The 19,571-nt window shown below is 30.4% G+C and overlaps 1 protein-coding gene across 6 annotated transcripts in view; it reads left to right on the top strand.

Moving 5' to 3' along the window:
• Positions 1 to 767: 767 nt before the first annotated feature.
• LOC105207833 (nuclear factor related to kappa-B-binding protein) overlaps positions 768 to 19,571 on the top strand; it is a 114,735-nt gene continuing 95,931 nt past the window's right edge. Inside the window, exons 1-3 of one of the 6 annotated variants that reach the window (XM_039457659.1) lie at positions 768 to 928; positions 1,094 to 1,163; positions 15,307 to 15,549. In XM_039457659.1, coding sequence (XP_039313593.1) covers positions 1,158 to 1,163; positions 15,307 to 15,549 — 249 coding nt within the window. In that variant the 5' untranslated portion in view covers positions 768 to 928; positions 1,094 to 1,157. Of the gene's footprint in view, positions 929 to 986; positions 1,164 to 15,306; positions 15,550 to 19,571 lie in introns of those variants that run through there. The other 5 variants (XM_039457658.1, XM_039457656.1, XM_039457657.1 and 2 more) reach the window with 5 other exon arrangements.

The following is a 19,571-nucleotide window of genomic DNA, read 5'->3' as shown; positions in this document are numbered from 1 at the left end:
AAGTGTCGCAACTATAATGCAGGCGACTGTACACAGTTTCAATTTTCAACTATATACATACCCTCTTACTACCAGCGCAAGTTCTGATTGGCTCCCTACTTTCCGCTTTCCGTTTTTCCGTCAAGGCTGCGTTCAGATTCCTCACCCGGGTGCACCGTGATGTCGTTTTATCTTTGTTGTTTACCAAATGTTAAACAAGGATAGAATGATGTCTGGGTGCACCCTGGTGGGGAATCTGAACGCAGCCCAAGGTATGAATTCCCGCTTAGGGGAAATTCACATCGGAGGAAAGCAAAAAGCAAAAAGCAGAGAGCCAATTAGAACTTGCGCTAGTAGAATATAGTTTCAATATTCTGCTACAGACTGTACCTGCTTACTACCAGCGCGAGTTGGCTCTCTGCTTTCTTCTTTTCCGCCAAGGTGTGAATTCTCCCTTAAGGGCCTCGCACATAAAATGCATAACATAACATAAGCACAACATAAGACCGATCGACCAATGAGCATCCAGTATAAAGTCGCCATATTGAGTTACATAACATTTTCATTGGTCCGTCGGTCTTATGTTGTGCTTATGTTATGTTATGCATTTCATGTGCGAGGCCCTTTAAAGTTGGTTTATAATAGCCTTAACCGTAAGAAATTGACCAATCATGGTCGATTTATAGAAGAATAGTCGCCTACGATTGGTAAATTTCTTACGGTAACGGCTATTATAAACCAACCCTTATTCTCAACTGTTGAATCCGCTGAACACACTCAATTTGAGGATACATCAAATGAAGTTTCACAGAACACAGTTCTACTGTGTATATACACTTTACGTTGTTGTTATCGTGTTTAATGCAATGATAAAAAATGATGAAAGTTATAATTGCTTAGAGGTAGACGGTCGATAGCGAAGTTACTTAATATTTGTTTTGTTAAAATTGTACGTATTGGGAAATCTACATCTGAAAGATTTTTTCACGTTTTTCTCTGTGTGCGCCGTGTGTGTGTGTGTGTGTATATACATATTATATATATATATATATACACATATATGTAATATATATATATATGTGGTCAGTGTTTTATGTTGTTGTACATAAGTTAGAAAAACATTTTTTTGACACGTGAGCTACAGAAAGGTGTGCATCAAAAATTGGAGAACTAGAAACATGGAGGTTAGTTTCTGTCAATACAAAATTAATATAATATGCACTACAATATATCGTGCAGTTTTATCTAATTCACATTTTTGCATATATATTTCTAATATAATAAATTATTCTTATCTAAATTTGATGTAATATAATTTATAATCGCGATTGAAATCGTGTAATTTATTATTTTATACTATTCTGTTAAGGATGTATGTATCATATCTCAAAGCGTTACTAAAAATGTTATAGACTTTTCTATTTTAGTATTATGTAAAATTTGAACACAATTCTTTTGTTGGCTTAAGAATTATTTAATTCTTTTTTTGTTTTTGATTCTTATGTAAAATCTCTTCTAATACTTATTTATAAATTTGATAAGAAAGTAGCATTATAAATTAAATCAAGTTCTTTATACGTATAGATACTAATAAAACTGTGATAAGTATTTTTGCAAAAATTAATTCAGATCTACTCATTTAAAGATTATTTATCTGAAAGTACAACAAAATATAGTCATTTACATTGCATAAGTTATAAACCAAAAAATTGTCAATTTTTTGTTAGTTTTGGAGTCTGAATCTTTTAAATGCAGTTAAATTGATGCAGTAAAAAAAGTTGTTGACTTAACTTGATTTTTCAACTTTATTAAACTTCTTCAATTTAAGCATTTAACTTGAATACATAGTTACTAATCAGGGGATTTTCTTTGAAATTTTGGTTTTGTTATTATTAGGATTTTTTAAGAGAATAAACATAATAAAAATACTATAGATCCTTATATTTTTTGTTTCTAATAATTTTCTAAAGATTTTATTCTAAAAAATTCTCCATCATAATCAAATTTGGGAAAAAATTCTCCAAACTGATAATTCTGCATGAATAATAAAATATTTCAACTTTAAATAGAATATTTATATATATGGTGACCATATTTTCTTTGAGAAAATAAAGGACAAAATTTTAAGGCTTTATTTCTAAATGTTTCTAAACCATTTTATGGCAGTTAGAAATCAAAGCATTTCAAAATTTTCTTATGTTGTATTTTAAAATAAGGCACTTTTTAATTTTCTGATAATTTTAAACTGATTTGACTGCGTTGGAATAAATTTGTTAAATTTGGAATAGGTTTGAAATAACAAAACAATGTATTGGAATTATTGCTTTAGAAACTATTTAATTATTTATCTTAGAGTCACTTTTGAGAATAATACAATTTATTTTAAAATTATGTGAGAACAGTTACAATTCAAACTTGACAAAAATAAAAAACGAAGATCCTAGCAACGATAACAAAGAAGAGTATCTTAGTGTTAACATCCGTCCGCTACACTCGTTATTTAAAATACTTTTAACTTCAATTATATAAACTCACTTGATTAAATTACTAACACTTTCCTTTAATCTAGTGAGTGAAATACAATTTAAATTATTTTGCTTCTTCACATAAGCCTAAATTTTTAATTTTACAAAATTTATGTTTTGCTCTATTTAAAGTTTTTGTAAAGATATCAGCAATCATTTTATCAGTTGACATGTATTTAAGTTTAATTTTATTTCTTTCAAGTGCTTCTCTGATAAAATGATATTTTATATCAATATGTTTAGTTTTATTATGAAAGACTGGATTATTTGCTAATTTCTGAGCACTTTGATTATCATTAAAAATCGTTATTGGCTTATTACAATTATTCAATTTACTTAATAAACCTTTAAATGTAAAGCTTCTTTTGCTGACTCAGAAATTGCAACATACTCCACCTCTGTGCTAGATAAAGCTACACAGCGTTGTTTTCGAGCTTCCCAAGATATAGGTTCATTTGCAAACATAAAAACATAAGCAGTGTAGGATTTTTGATCATTTAAATTGTTTGCCCAATCAGCATCTGAATAGCCTGTGAATAATATATTATTACTCTTTTTGTAAGTTAAAGAAAAATTAATTGTTTCTTTTAAATATCTTAATATTCTTTTGGCTGCTTTCCAATGCTGATCAGTGTGTTTTATGTTGAATTGACTTAGAAAACTAATTGCATTTGCAATATCTGGTCTTGTGTTTATGGCTAAATACATTAGAGCTCCTATTAGTTGCTGGTATGGTGCATCATTATTTAATTTACTATTACAATCAAATTTTAAATTGACTTCCAGAGGAGTCGATACTCCTTTTGCATCTGTGATACCAAATCTAGAAAGCAACTCTAAAATATAATCTTTTTGATTTATTTTAATCATATTTTTGTTTCTCTCAGTATTTAGCCCTAAACATCTTTTGGCTGTTTCCAAATCTTTAATTTTAAAATTTGTCATTAACTGTTCTTTTAACTTTAACTTTTCATGCTCATTATTCGAGGGGAAATTCACAGCCGGCATTGGTGTACAAAATTTCGACAGTGGACTGCCGAAAAAAGTAAGCAGTGACCTATAATATTGACGGCATTGTCGTCAGTGGTTGGGGAGTGGTGAGCTCACTTTAGAGTCGATCATGGGGTTGAGCACAAAAATTTTTGAATACTTCGGGAAAGCTTTAGAATTCTTGTGCAGGCATTGGCGTATGATAATGGGCACGCGGTAGTGTTCATAATTGCATGGCATTGCCTTAATTTTAATATAGGATTGACGGCATTGTAGGCATTGACTAACAATAAGCATTGTCGGCAGTGTACAAAAATGTCGGCAGTGTTTTACAGCAATGCCAAAAATCGGCATTGGTGTACAAAATTTTGGGTTGTGAATTCCCCCTCGTCATTATTAGAGAAAAAATTATTAAAAAATCATTAACGTACAACGCGATAATAATAACAAATTTTTCGGTAACTTTTAGAAAAATACAGGCTTCAAATTTTGATTTCTTAAAACCTAAGTTAAAAAAGTACATCTTCTACCTTCTTGTTTCACACTCTTGAAGACTGTTTTAATCCGTATATGGCTTTCTTTAACAAGCATACCTTATTTTCATTATTCGGATCCACAAAGCCCTCAGGTTGATACATGTAGATATTTTCTGAAAGTTCTTCATTTAAAAAAGCCATGTCTACATCCAGGTGATCTATATCTAAGTTTAACTCTATTGAAAAAACTATTAGTAATCTTATACTAGATTGTCTAACAACAGGTGAAAAAGTTTCATAATAATCAATACCAAATTCTTGAGTGAAATCTTTTGCCACTAACCGTGCTTTATATCTAACAATATCACCTACTGCATTTCTTTTGGTACGAAAAACCCATTTATTCTTGACAATCTTCTTATTTTCTGGAGGATCAACTAGAATCCAAGCTTTATGATTATACATGGATGTCATTTCAGTTTTCATTGCCTCCTTCCACCGTAAGTTGTCTTTTCTTTTTATAGCTTCTTCATAAGTTTTGGGATCATTAGGTTCAGAAGTTGTAAGAAATAATAAATAATCCAGAAATTTCTTGTTTTTTCTATTTCTCTTTGGATATCTTCTACTTCTTCAGTTTTTGAATGTGTGTCTTCTACTACTTCAATTATTTCTTGATTTTCCTTTTCTGATCTTTCTTCTAGATTTTTTTCTTCTTGTTCTTCTACTTTTGGAAGACTTTTATATTGTTCAGTTTCTCTAGAATTATCATTTGAAAATTGTTCTCTGGTCTCTTCTTCTTCTTCTTGTGTTCTCCGATATACAATATTTGAATCAATACTTTCTCCCCTTTTTTTTTCATCTGGAGAAAATTTATTTTCAAGGAATGTGACATCTCGAGCTCTAATTATTTTTCCTTTCTCTTCTGGATCAAATAATCTGTATCCCTTAGTTTCTTCGCAATATCCAACAAACAAATAAGGTTTGCTTTTGCCTCCCATTTATTTCTTTGAATTTTGGGAACATGAACGTATCCGATACAGCCAAAAACTTTTAAATGACTTAAGTCAACCTTTTCTCCTGTCCAAATCTGTTGAGGTGTTTTTTCTTTAACTGCTTTATGCGGAGAACGATTTTTAAGATAAACTGCAGTGTTTACCGCTTTGGCCCACATTTTTTCATCAGAACCTGCATCCTGCATCATGCAGCGAGCCTTTTCTACAATTGTTCGATTTGTTCTCTTTGCTACATCATTTTGCTCAGGTGTGTACGGAACTGTTAATTGATGCTTAATACCTTTAAATTTGAGGTATTCTTCAAATTCTTTATTAACGTATTCCCGTCCATTATCCGTACGCAGAATCTTAATTGTACGAACTGTTTCATTTTCAACTAAACTTTGATAGTTTTTGAAAAAAGAACAAACTTCAGTTTTTGAAGCTAAGAAATAAACGTGAATCTTTTGGGAAAAATCGTCTATAAAATTTAGAATATATCTTTTTCCGCTCCACGAATATACTGGCATAGGGCCACATAAATCCGAGTAAATAATTTGTAATAAATTACTTGCTCTTTTTGCATTAATATTTTTGAAAGATTTTCTCGTCTGCTTACCTTTCAAACAAGCAAAACATTGCTCACTCCTCTCGTCATCAAAATTTATTCCTGTCGCTAAATTTTTCTTTAGTAAATTCATACTAATTTTGTTTAGATGTCCAAGCCTCTTGTGCCAAATCTCTTCGCTATCTGTGTGCTTAGCAAGATTTGCAATCTGAGAAGTATCTAAGCGATATAAACCGTTGTGATAAGACGCTGTGACAACAATCTCACCTTTTATCAAGCAATTATCAGCCTTATCGTAGACTTGACACCCTGTTGAATTAAAGACTACAACATGACCATTATTTACCATCTTACTTACAGATAAAAGATTAGTTTTTAAATCTGGAACGTAAACAACATTTGAAATCTTCTTTTCACCATCTTTAGTAGATATTATTACATTTCCTTTGCCCTGTGAATTAAGTGTCTGTCCACTTGCGACTGCCACAGAATGCCCATTTTCTTCATCAAAATCTTGGAACCAATCCTTTTTATTCGTCAGATGAATAGTTGTGCCTGAATCTATGTACCAATCTTCAGAAGATTCAATATTCTTATATGATACAAGCAAAGCTTTATCCTTATCCTTGGACTTATTTGAAAAATTCGAAGTTTTGTCCTTAACATTTTTCGTGTCCTTATTTGATTTATTGAGAGGACATTCAGTTTTAAAATGACCTTCTTTGTTACATCTGAAACTTTTTTTTTGTTAAAGACTTTGTTTTTTGTGTAAAGCGCTTTGTTATTTGATGAAGAAGTATGTTTAATATCTTGTAATAACTTAGCTTTTACAAAATCACTTGTAAGTGTAATATTAGCACTTTCCAAAGCCATTACCATTGGATTGTAATCTTCCGTAAGACTACTCAGCATTATTACTGCAAGGAATTCATCATCTAACGGAGCATTTATATCAGTCAATTTTTGAGAAGCAGACATTATTTCATTCACATAAATTTCCATGTTTTTAAAGTTCTGCAACTTGATCCCGGCGAGTGTACGAAGTAGACTTAATCTTTTTGATAAACTTTTATCTTCATAAGCCTTTTGAAGATTCAACCAAGCTTCTCTTGCGTCTTCCGCCGATCTAACATAAGGATAAGCACAAGGCTTCACCATTAGGCATATTTTTGCTAGATCTTTTTGATCTTTCTTTGTTCTCTCAGCCACTGACGAAGTATCTTTATCTGGGTATCCTTCGATCGCACCTCATAAATTTTCATGAATAAGGGTCATCTTTATACCAAACTTCCAATTATTGTAGCTTTCTTGGCCATCTAATTTTTTAAATGTACTGCTGAACTTGATTCAGACATTCTTCACACCAATAAATGTATTTTCTCGACTCGTTAAATAATTCCTTTTTTTCGGGAGCGATTAAGCTTCTGGGCCCATAACCTATTGGAATTATTGCTTTAGAAACTATTTAATTATTTATCTTAGAGTCACTTTTGAGAATAATACAATTTATTTTAAAATTATGTGAGGAACAGTTACAATTCACAAACTTGACAAAAATAAAAAACGAAGATCCTAGCAACGATAACAAAGAAGAGTATCTTAGCGCTATCCGTCCGCTACACTCGTTATTTAAAATACTTTTAACTTCAATTATATAAATTCACTTGATTAAATTACTAACACAATGAAAACGGACGCAATCTGAACTTTAACTAAATATATAATTATATTAAAAAATCATCTTTATGTATATATATTTATATTTTATACGTTTTTAACAATAGTGTTTATACATATATATTTTTAACAAAAATGAGTTTTTAACATATTTTTGAGAAAAATGTATTTGTTTTAAAGAATGATGATATTGTTTAAAAAATCATGAAATTCTAAACAATTTCATAATTGCATTTTATACAAATAATACCAGCTTTAAGAATGTCAACTTCAAGTTGGATTTTTTCTCTGTTCCAAATATTATTTGTTATTGACAACATTGTCTTAATAGGAGCGTTTGAGTCAGGAAAATATAAACAAAATTCTATAATTTTTGAAATATTTTTTTTTTTCAACAATCTCTAGTTAAATTAATAATAATAATAAAAATAAAACGTAAAAGTGCCAATAGTAATTTAATGTATTAGAATTAACTTTACTTTTTCTTTTTTGAGACAAACTGTGTTTAAATTAAGTCTGTAATTTTGTAAATAAAGGACAAAATTATAATTTAAAGGATACAATTTAAAAAAAGGACAAAATTGAGTTTTGAAGAAATGAATAAATCTGAAGGACAGCTACTTGAAATAAAGAACTTTGAAATAAAGTCCTTTGAAATAAAGGACGGATGGTTACCGTATGTAAATAAGCTATTTAATTTGATTACTCTGATGAAAAATACTGCATTTTTTCTCAGAATTTTTCATATATGTGAATTCTAAAATATTCAAAAATTTGTATTAAAAAAATTGGAAAAATTTTCTTAAAAGTTATACAATTTTGAAATTTTGAAAAATTCTGAAATTCTGAACCATAAAAATTTTGAAAAATAAATGAAAATTTTTTTGTCAAAATTAGAAAATTTTTCTTAGAATTTTTCATATAATTTTTCAGATTTTTTAAGTAAATTAAAAAATTTTTCAAAATTTTTTATATAATTTTAAATCATTTTAAAAAATTTCTTAAATTTTTAAAATTATAACAATTGAAGTAGAGGCTTATTGAGATTCAAAATTAACAAGTAATGCAATAGAGCAAAAAACTATATAAAAGCCATGCTCAGTGTAAGTGCAAAATTTATTATTTATAATCAGATAGTTATTTAATTTTTATTATATAAAGAATAACGCATAAATTGATTTTAATCACATAAAAACGCAAATGTTTTGATTTTAACATTAAGTCTTCAGTGCATTATGGACGTAACAATAAGATATCTTTGATCACCCTTACGTTTTGAAGTTTATTATATATTTGAGTATTTTTTTTTTTGCTTAGAAATGATAATGGAAATTTTGTATGACACAATAATAAATAGGAATGTAATACTAGGATAAATCAAATATTAAAATCAAAAATTCAGATTTCTTATACAAATCTATAATTCATATATATGAAAAATTTTGAAAAAAGATGTATTTTTTCTCAGTATTTCTGAAAAATGTTCCAATTTGTATAAAAATTTTGAGGAAAAATTTTACTAGGCTAAATTTATTCAAATAAAAATACAACAGACTCATTAAATGCAAAACAATAAATTAAGAGATAAACAATATTTATAAATTATTTGAAATCAATTTAAATTAAATACAAACATGTTTCAGCTTAAGTTAGCTTTCTTTAATGTTTGTAATAAGTAATCAAAGTGATTTTATGAACATTTTACAAAAGTTGAAAATAAAATGGTTCTATAAACTAACATCAGATAAAATTTTGAATTTTATGGTTAAATATGAATTTTATAACACGTGCATGATATTTTTATTATTAATATATCTGACTAGACAAGGAGTCATGTGTTCCACTGATTGATATCTTAATTTTTGTCTGTTCTTTGTAAGTCTAGTTTTTGGAGTGTGTATTGTGAGAAATCAGTCAGAAGAGAGTCAAATAATTAATTAAACATAAAAAACATAAATAATTAATCAAATAATTACAAACATAAAGCTTTTTTATGAGCCACCGTGATTTGTGCGTATAAATATAATCGATATTATTAACAACAATGTTCAAACGTTTTAATTTTTTATTGGATCCTCTTGAGTGAAACATGCGTAAATTACATCTGTAAATGAAGTTTATTGCCTCCTCCCGCTCCAAGCAAGCTTAAAATAGTCCAGTGTTCGAAAATTGATTATGTTTGTCATTATCTAAAGATGGAGTGTCAATTGTTAAAATAATAGAGGATTGAAACGTTTGAATATTGTTGTTAATAATATCGATTATATTTGTAATTTGTATACACAAACAACTGCGGTGACTCATAGAAAGGCTTTATGTTTGTAATTATTTTATTAATTTATTTGAGTCAGAGACTTTGTATTTTATAAATAATTAAACATAAAAAACTTATGTTGTGATAAAAAGTCGCAGTAGTACAAGCATTGCTTAGGTCTCTCTTTTTGTTTTGTTAAAATGAGCGGAGAATATAATTTAATGTGATTTATTGTCTAATTTGTTACTTATGGCGGTTATATATAGATTGTGTGGTGTGTGTGAAGCTGGCACATCATTTGGTGGAAAATCACTAAACATTGACAGTTCTGAGTTTATTTTCAATAGTTCTACAGTTCCTAATAGATAAAACAAATAGTTCTGGCCTTTAAAGCGAAAAAAACGCATAGGACAAAGTGAGGTGCCAGGTTCACGCAGCACCTCAGTTTGTCCTACGACATTTTCCAGACCGAATTCTTGTAGGATTTTAAAAGATCTATAGTTCTAGATGAGTTCTAGAAAGAGTTCCAGCGTTTAAAATAGTTTTTTATTTTTTTTTATTTTTTTTTTTTTTTATGAAACATTTATGTTATAATATTATATAATAGAGTTCCGTGTACGAAAAAATATTTTTCCTACAGTTCTCAACATATTGAAGCACGTTCCGAAGAGTTCCGGGCGATTCCGATATTAGTTAATTAACAAAAAATTAATAACTCCCGAAAAAGTCGATTTTCCGCACATATAGGTGAGGTGCTGGAATTTTTCGAAGAGTTCTGTGTACGAAAAAATATTTTTCCTACAGTTCTCAACATATTGAAGCGCGTTCCGAAGAGTTCCGGGCGATTCCGATATTAGTTAATTAACAAAAAATTAATAACTCCCGGAAAAGCCGATTTTTCGCACATATAGGTGAGGTGCTGGTCTTTTTCGAAGAGTTCACCTCTATTAAGCTGGACCCCCCACCAGCGAAAATCGAGTTCGCACTAGGTCAAAAATTTAGTGCTTTTTAGGTGCTAATTTAGTACTCTAGTCCGAATTTTGGTGCTCAAACCGTTTAGCAGTAATTAAAAAAAAAAGGGGGGGTGCAGCTTAATGGCAAGCTGGACCACCCCATAATAAAAAAAATATATACAGTGGTCACAAACACAAAACAAGTACACTAGAATTTAGTGCTAATTTAGTGCTCAAAGAAACCCCTAAAAAAAAATTAAAAATTAATAATTGTTTAAAAAAACATCACTATAAACCCAGCGCAGCATTGCGATCTTGGAGAACAATACGTACAGACCACTAAATTTGTATGTTTTCGGTATTAAAATAACATGGAAAACGAAAATAATCATAATACAACAGGATTCAAAGTTATTAATAAAATAATAATTATTAATTCCTGTCCGATAGTGCAAAAAATCAGTCCTCTGATCGTCGAATTTGACGCTTGTAAAAATTATATACTAAAATGTTATTTAGACATCGAAGTATCAAAATATATCAATTTTAAATTAAGTGCTCACTGCAAATTGCTAAAAAATAAATTGTTTATGCGCGGAGAGCACGCGCCGCGCACTAACCTTACTCTCCAGATCGTCAGAAAATTTGGTGCTCGCAAAAATCTTATATCAAAATGTTCCTTAGACATCGTAGTATTATAATAAATTAATTGCGACTTTGGTGCTCGATGTCACTTGCTGAAAAATAAATTGTTTTTGCGCGGAGAGCACGTGCCACGCTCTAATTTTACTATTCAGATCGTCAGAAAATTTGGTGCTCATAAAAATCTTATATCAAAATGTTCCTTAGACATCGTAGTATTATAATAAATTAATTGCGAATTTGGTGCTCGATGTCACTTGCTCAAAAATAAATTGTTTATGCTCGGCGCGTACCCTCCGCACGTGAAAAATTCATTTACAACATGCAACAGGTACTAAATTCGAAATTGATTTATTTCTAAAGTAGGATGTCTAACAACATTTTGATATATAAGATTTTTACAAGCACCAAAGTCTCTGAGAGTAAAGTCTGGAGAGTAAAGTTATTGCGCGGCGTGTGCTCTCCGCGCATAAACAATTTATTTTTCAGCAATTTGCAGTGAGCACTTAATTTAAAATTGATATATTTTGATACTTCGATGTCTAAATAACATTTTAGTATATAATTTACAAGCGTCAAATTCGACGATCAGAGGACTGATTTTTTGCACTATCGGACAGGAATTAATAATTATTATTTTATTAATAACTTTGAATCCTGTTGTATTATGATTATTTTTGTTTTCCACGTTATTTTACTACCGAAAACATACAAATTTAGTGGTCTGTAAGTATTGTTCTCCAAGATCGCAATGCTGCGCTGGGTTTATAGTGATGTTTTTTTAAACAATTATTAATTTTTAATTTTTTTTTAGGGGTTTCTTTGAGCACTAAATTAGCACTAAATTCTAGTGTACTTGTTTTGTGTTTGTGACCACTGTATATATTTTTTTTATTATGGGGGGTTCAGCTTGCCATTAAGCTGCATCCCCATTTTTTTTTTTAATTACTGCTAAACGGTTTGAGCACCAAAATTCGGACTAGAGTACTAAAAAGCGCTAAATTTTTGACCTAGTGCGAACTCGATTTTCGCTGGTGGGTGGTCCAGCTTAATAGAGGTGAACTCTTCGAAAAAGACCTCACCTATATGTGCGGAAAATCGGCTTTTTCGGGAGTTATTAATTTTTTGTTAATTAACTAATATCGGAATCGCCCGGAACTCTTCGGAACGCGCTTCAATATGTTGAGAACTGTAGGAAAAATATTTTTTCGTGCACAGAACTCTTCGAAAAAGTCCAGCACCTCACCTATATGTGCGGAAATTCCACTTTTTCGGGAGTTATTAATTTTTTGTTAATTAACTAATATCGGAATCGCCCGGAACTCTTTGGAACGCGCTTTAATATGTTGAGAACTGTAGGAAAAATATTTTTTCGTGCACAGAACTCTTCGAAAAAGTCCAGCACCTCACCTATATGTGCGGAAAATCGACTTTTTCGGGAGTTATTAATTTTTTGTTAATTAACTAATATCGGAATCGCCCGGAACTCTTCGGAACGCGCTTCAATATGTTGAGAACTGTAGGAAAAATATTTTTTCGTACACAGAACTCTTCGAAAAATTCCAGCACCTCACCTATATGTGCGGAAAATCGGCTTTTTCGGGAGTTATTAATTTTTTGTTAATTAACTAATATCGGAATCGCCCGGAACTCTTCGGCACGCGCTTTAATATGTTGAGAACTGTAGGAAAAATATTTTTTCGTACACAGAACTCTTCGAAAAAGTCCAGCAACTCACCTATATGTGCGAAAAATCGACTTTTTCGGGAGTTATTAATTTTTTGTTAATTAACTAATATCGGAATCGCCCGGAACTCTTTGGAACGCGTTTTAATATGTTGAGAACTGTAGGAAAAATATTTTTTCGTGCACAGAACTCTTCGAAAAAGTCCAGCACCTCACCTATATGTGCGGAAAATCGACTTTTTCGGGAGTTATTAATTTTTTGTTAATTAACTAATATCGGAATCGCCCGGAACTCTTCGGAACGCGCTTCAATATGTTGAGAACTGTAGGAAAAATATTTTTTCGTACACAGAACTCTTCGAAAAATTCCAGCACCTTACCTATATGCGCGGAAAATCGACTTTTTCGGGAGTTATTAATTTTTTGTTAATTAACTAATATCGGAATCGCCCGGAACTCTTCGGAACGTGCTTTAATATGTTGAGAACTGTAGGAAAAATATTTTTTCGTACACGGAACTCTATTATATAATATTATAACATAAATGTTTCATAAAAAAAAAATAAAAAAACTATGTTAAACGCTGGAACTCTTTCTAGAACTCATCTAGAACTATAGATCTTTTAAAATCCTACAAGAATTCGGTCTGGAAAATGTCGTAGGACAAACTGAGGTGCTGCGTGAACCTGGCACCTCACTTTGTCCTATGCGTTTTTTTCGCTTTAAAGGCCAGAACTATTTGTTTTATCTATCAGGAACTGTAGAACTATTGAAAATAAACTCAGAACTGTCAATGTTTTGTGATTTTACACCAAATGATGTGCCAGCTTCACACACACGATTGTGTGCGTTATTACTTTCATGGACATCGAATAGTGAATGCTTCGAATAAATAAGTAAACAGGAAATTGTTTAGGTACATTATTTGGCAAGTTAAGAATATCAAATTATAAGCAATAGAATCAGAAAGAAGGTAGGTCAAAGATGAACTATTATAAGAGGAAAAAAATATATTTAATTAGAAATACTCAAAACGTATATAGGATATATACGGATACGAACTGTATAGCTCGGTCAATTATTATGAAAGAATGTATAAAACTTAACGACAATCTTTTGAACATTATGAAATGATAAAAGCAAGTTAGAGAGATTTGAATTAATGTTGTTTGGAGTGCCTAGTGTTGTCTCTGTGTATTAGTATTTTTGTTTTAGTATTGAATAAAAACTAGCAATTTGAAAGAAAAAATAAAAATTTTATTAAAAAAAACAAATTAGTGACAGTTTATATAATTAGACGTTTCCCGGCCATGTTATGATATTATTATTATATAATTAGAGTTGAAATCGATAAAATTTAATTATTTCGAGTCTGATGACTCATAATATTTTACTAATTTAACATTTCTAGGACCAGATTTGGTCGGCCAATTATCAGTGCTACGATCAGGTTGTAATTCCGATTTAAAAGTTCGATTTAAACACGAGTTCTTTCAAACTTTAGAATAAATTTTATAACAATAAACCGCAAAAGTGATCACAAAATGATTGATATTTTTGAATTCTACACTCTTTAATGATTTTAAATCAATTATTTTTCAATATTTTAGTATCTTTTAATTAATGATTTACAAGGATTTTCTTTTTTTTTTTTTAATTTTGCACGATGGCTGAAAATACATGCATCTATTCTATGAATGTTATAACAGAGAACTGTCAAACTGCTGTCATATGTTTGGTGTCTTATAAAGACTTTACATTATAAATGGCACTCAAATCTGCATAACTGTATTTATTTAAATTAAAAAGATCCTATTTGGAACACAGTCTGATTTAACCCACTCTCTTCTAAATCTCACCACTTTTTTTATATGACAAAAATGCAAATATTTTTTAAAGTTTTTTTTAAATATAAGAAAAAATATATTTCATATTAAAAGTTTTTTTCTAATAGACAATTTTCATTGATATAATTTATTTTTCTTAATAAATAATATATTAATAAATTTTCCCTAATAAGTAATACTTGATTAAATTAATTTTTGATAAATTAAATTTGTGGCATATTTAGCTTAGAGGTCGACAATACTAAAGCGACATCTCCGTATGTCTCAGAAACAAAATATTGCACTGTTAATACTGATAAAAATATGGTCTGCTTAGATAATTAAAGAAATAAAAACCTATATAATATGATTTATAACATAAAATAAATTTTGACAATTTTCTCTTGCAAATTGCATTGAGTAAACAATTAGTATATTGTTATTAACATTAAATTTTACATATTTGTAACTGCTTAAAACTATTTTTTTATATATTTTTTTTTATTTTTTTCGTAATACGATTTGGAACATAAAATCGTTGTGTAGTGTAAACCAGCATAATAGTTTTATTAACTGCAGTAGATTTGAACCTAAGATTAATGGTATCATATGCTCTATTTTAGATTCTAATTAGATAGTTCCAGCACGTGACGTTCTGTAGATGCAAATAATTTAATGTTCTATTAAAATGTATATTCAAAACAAATCATTAACATATGTTTTGTTCGTTGGATGTAGATAGATGAGTGCTCGGCTGGTGGAGACAGCGGAGCAGAGGAGGATGAAGAGGAAGCTTCGACGCACGATTCTAGAACTGACAGTAGTAGTAGTAGTATGAGCGGTAGTAGTACAACAACCGACAGCGAGCAAGATAGTGCCGAAGATCGTGCTACGAGCAGTAGTGAGAGTAATAGTTCTGCAGAGGAAGACGAGGATGAAAATGAAAATGCTGAATACATGGTCGATAGCCCCGATACTGTGGTATATATTATAACTCATTTTATATCTGCGCTTAAGGGAAAATGTGCTTTAGCGAATTATGCAGGTAAAATCTGGTGAAAGTAAATCGTTGAAATCGTTGAAACGGTAAATGAAAATTATTGAAATATTATTGAATGTATTAATTTATATATTATATATAAATTATTATAGTGAAATATTATGGATTCTAAAGATATTATTAAAAATTGAATGAAATAAGATAACTGTACTATGGCCTATCTAAACTTTGTAATTTTTTTCTAATTTTTTGCTGAGTTATTTATTATTAAAATTAAAAACTGATAGCCAGATTCAAAATAGGAAACATTTTTAAATTTTAATTTAAAATGTAGGATAATTTTATTCAAATATTTACGTGTAGTGAAAATTAAAAGAAGTGTTACTTAGGTATGTTGTGCCAGTGTGGTGAGCACAACACTAAATATATATTTGTTTGGGATTTGCTTTTGCTCAAAGAATTAGAATTCACGGGACAGCAGCTCAAACGGGTTACCCATCAAGATATATCTTTTTTATTACAATATTATGTTGATTTATTCTTAAATGTTCTTGTCGTACATGTAGTACTTATTCTTACGGTGCTCCGTTATATTGGGCCGCGGTGTGCGTTATCTTCTTTCGTATCGCGTCACGGCTTGACGTATATGTTACACACGACCGTGATGTTACTCTGACGGTTTAAATTATTCTCCGCCGTTTCCCGATTTGGAGGCCTTTTTATCCTCCAATATTGCTGATGCTGGATTGCAGGTCGGCTGCACGCTGAATCGGCGGCGGTACGACCTCTAGCGAAAGACTATCTGTGTCATCTGTTGTCTTCGCGTTTTTGGGACGTCTTTCGAAGGAAGTTTCGAAAAACAATCCGCGCCTTTTGTTGCTCTCGCTTTTTGGTCGATTCTGAAGCGCGAATATTTGCTTAAAATTAATATGCATAGCAAACGAAATCACTTTTTATTGCTATGCACTGTTAGCTTAGGCTACAACAGGTATATATGTACCAAATATGGCCTAATTATATCTTTCATTTTTTTTACAAATAATGTTAGAAAAATGGATAATAAAATAATCTAATTTTATAATCTACATTTATAAGCTTATAAGTTTATTGACATGTTGACATGTTTATTGACATATTAAGAACACACAAAGAACTTCTTGTCAACAATTTATTAAGTAAACAATTAACTTATCTTAACTTTTCTTCCTTAAACCATAACTTATGAATTGGAATTTAGTAGGTGGATTTAAATTTATGAACTAAAGTAATAATATCGAAGAAGCTTTTAGAATTACTAATGTGTATGTACTCATTATTGATTTAAACTATGTTAATTCTATTTTACAAAGAGTTTTTTTCTTTAATTATAAGCAAGTTATGACGAAAATATTAATTAAGTACAGCGTTAAAAAGTATCAATATACACTCACCCGCAAAAAAACGGGCCACCAAATTTTATCATAATTTTTTAATATTTTCAAATAGCGATAATTCAACGAAAAAGTATCGGATTGAGATGAAACAGGGCTCAAATTAAAGCGTAAACATTTCTCTTGATAGCCAAGAAAATCAAAATTTGATTAAAAACAATTTTCACAAAATGGCAGACATTGAAGACAGGCATTGAAAAGGAGGAAAAAATATTAAAATCTGAAATAAGAATTGAGATTTGAAATTCACACTTTAATTTCCTTTTGATCAAGTATTCCATACAATAATTTGTTTCTGAGTTATACTGAGTTTACAAGTAAAAGTTGTTCATTTTGTAACATTTTTTTTAAAACACTATAACATTGTCAAAAAAAATTGTATGTTGTGGAAAATTGTTAAAAATATGGATTTCTTTGAAAATTAATAAGCTTAAGAGCTCATACATTTTTGTGCTAGGCAGCCGATTTCCATGAGCAATAGTTTGAAGAAAAAATATTTTTACTCTTTTTCAATGACTGTCTTCAATGTCCGCCATTTTGTGAATTTTGTTTGTAATTAAATTTTGGTTTTCTTAGCTATTAAGGGAAATGATATCTTTGATCAAATATTCTATATAATAATTTTTTTCGAGGTTATACTGAGTTTATAAGAAAAAGTTGTCCGTAACACTATCTTTAAAACGCTATAATTTTGTAAAAAAAAAACATAGAAAATTGTTTAAAATATGGATTTGTTTGAAAAATTAATAAGCTCGTACACTTTTGTGCTAGGCATCCGATTTCCCTGAGTAACGCAATAATTTAAAGAAAAAATTTTTTTTCCTTTTTTCCAATGCCTATCTTTAATGTCCCCCATTATATGAAAATTGTTCTTAATCAAATTTTGATTTTTTTTGGCTATCAAGAGAAATGTTTACGCTTTAATTTGAGCCCTGTTTTATCTCAATCTAGTACTTTTTTGTTGAGTTATCGCTATTTGAAAATATTAAAAAATTATGATAAAATTTGGTGGCTCGTTTTTTTGCGGGTAAATGTAGTTACAATAATATGAACTGCAGAGATTAATAATTATCACTGATAGTTATAGAAAGTAGTGACTTTTTTACAAAATATTGAATTATGAGAAATATAATCAAGAAAGTTTTACACTTGATTTCTGCCAACAAAAGAATACACAAACTAAACAGTAAATTATTACAAACTAGTCACTTCGACAGATTGTTCGATATACTAGTGTTATTTATTCGATTCATGTAATAACTTAGAAATTGCAAGTAAGCCATATAGGGTATCAGGCCATACATGGTACACTTATCTTAATTATTAGAAATGGAAAATAATGAAAATTTATGCAAAAGATATATTTATATAGACTTATTAACAAAACTTGTACGCTGAATATGTTTATTGTATATTGAAAATTTTAAATTCTAAAGATAATTTTAGTAGTAGTAGTAGTAAACTTTATTGTTTCCTGTAGGGTTACAACTTTTATAATTCTCATGACCAAACATTTACGTAATGTCATACAAAAACAAAGCAAAGCCATAATAATACAAAACAATTACGCTTAAAGATTTGCAAATAAACTATCAGAAACGAAAACATAAACCGCTAAGGATGTCTTAGCACCACACAACATTCTTGCCTCCGCAAAAGTTTAATTTTTGCTACGCAAGTTACGCAATTTTAAGCCTACTTACTTCTAACGCCTTTTTTTCTGTGCCGCGCCAGACTTCCGTTTTAGTCGCATACGTGTGCTCACTGCTCTTGGCAGCTTCTTATTTCCTTCTACTACCATATTTTCCCAGAAACACTCTCCACACATATTCACACACTTCCCCCCCCCCCTTTCCCTCTATTCACACTCCCACACAGTCATACACCTCTTCCAATCTCCCTTCTCCCTCCTTATACACCTTCCATTACAATCTCTCTTTTAAATTCTTCGAGCTTACACAGCCAATCCTCTCCCTCCCCCTCTTTTCCCAGTCATACACCTCTTCCAATCTTCCTTCTTCTTCCTTATACACTTTCCATTACAATCTCTCTTCTAAACTCTTCGAGCTTACACAGCCAATCCTCTCCCTCCCTCTCCTTCCTCAGCACCTCCCTCATCCTGTCCTGCCAACATCTCTTTGCTCCTCACTTCCCGTACTCTTCCCAAACAGTCCAGGTTTCCAACTTGTTTCCACACATCCTGCAATTTCTTCCTCCTTTCAATACCACTTTGCTTTCATACCATTTCCTAATCTATTCTAAATGTTACTAGCCTCGACTATCTCTTTTCTGACCATCTTTTTTTCAGGTAACCCGGAACATCTGACTCTTTGACTTGCTTGTAGCACTCGTTATACCTCGAAGAGATAATTCTTTCCCATCTCTCTCCCTCTGTCTATTCTTTCTATCTCTTCCTGGTCCACTCTCTCCCTTTCCATATCTTTTATTTTCCTTACTTCCAATCTCCTAACCTTAAAAAAACTGCATCATTTTTTCCCAATTTAATTTAACCCTCTCTCTCCTCTTTTTCATCCCTAACACTTTCGCAATTTTACTCCCCCTCCCCTCCGCCA

Source organism: Solenopsis invicta, chromosome 14 (genome assembly GCF_016802725.1).
Source record: "Solenopsis invicta isolate M01_SB chromosome 14, UNIL_Sinv_3.0, whole genome shotgun sequence".
Lineage (NCBI taxonomy): Eukaryota > Metazoa > Arthropoda > Insecta > Hymenoptera > Formicidae > Solenopsis > Solenopsis invicta.
Note: the sequence above shows the minus strand (reverse complement) of the source record. Positions and strands in the feature narration are given on the sequence as shown.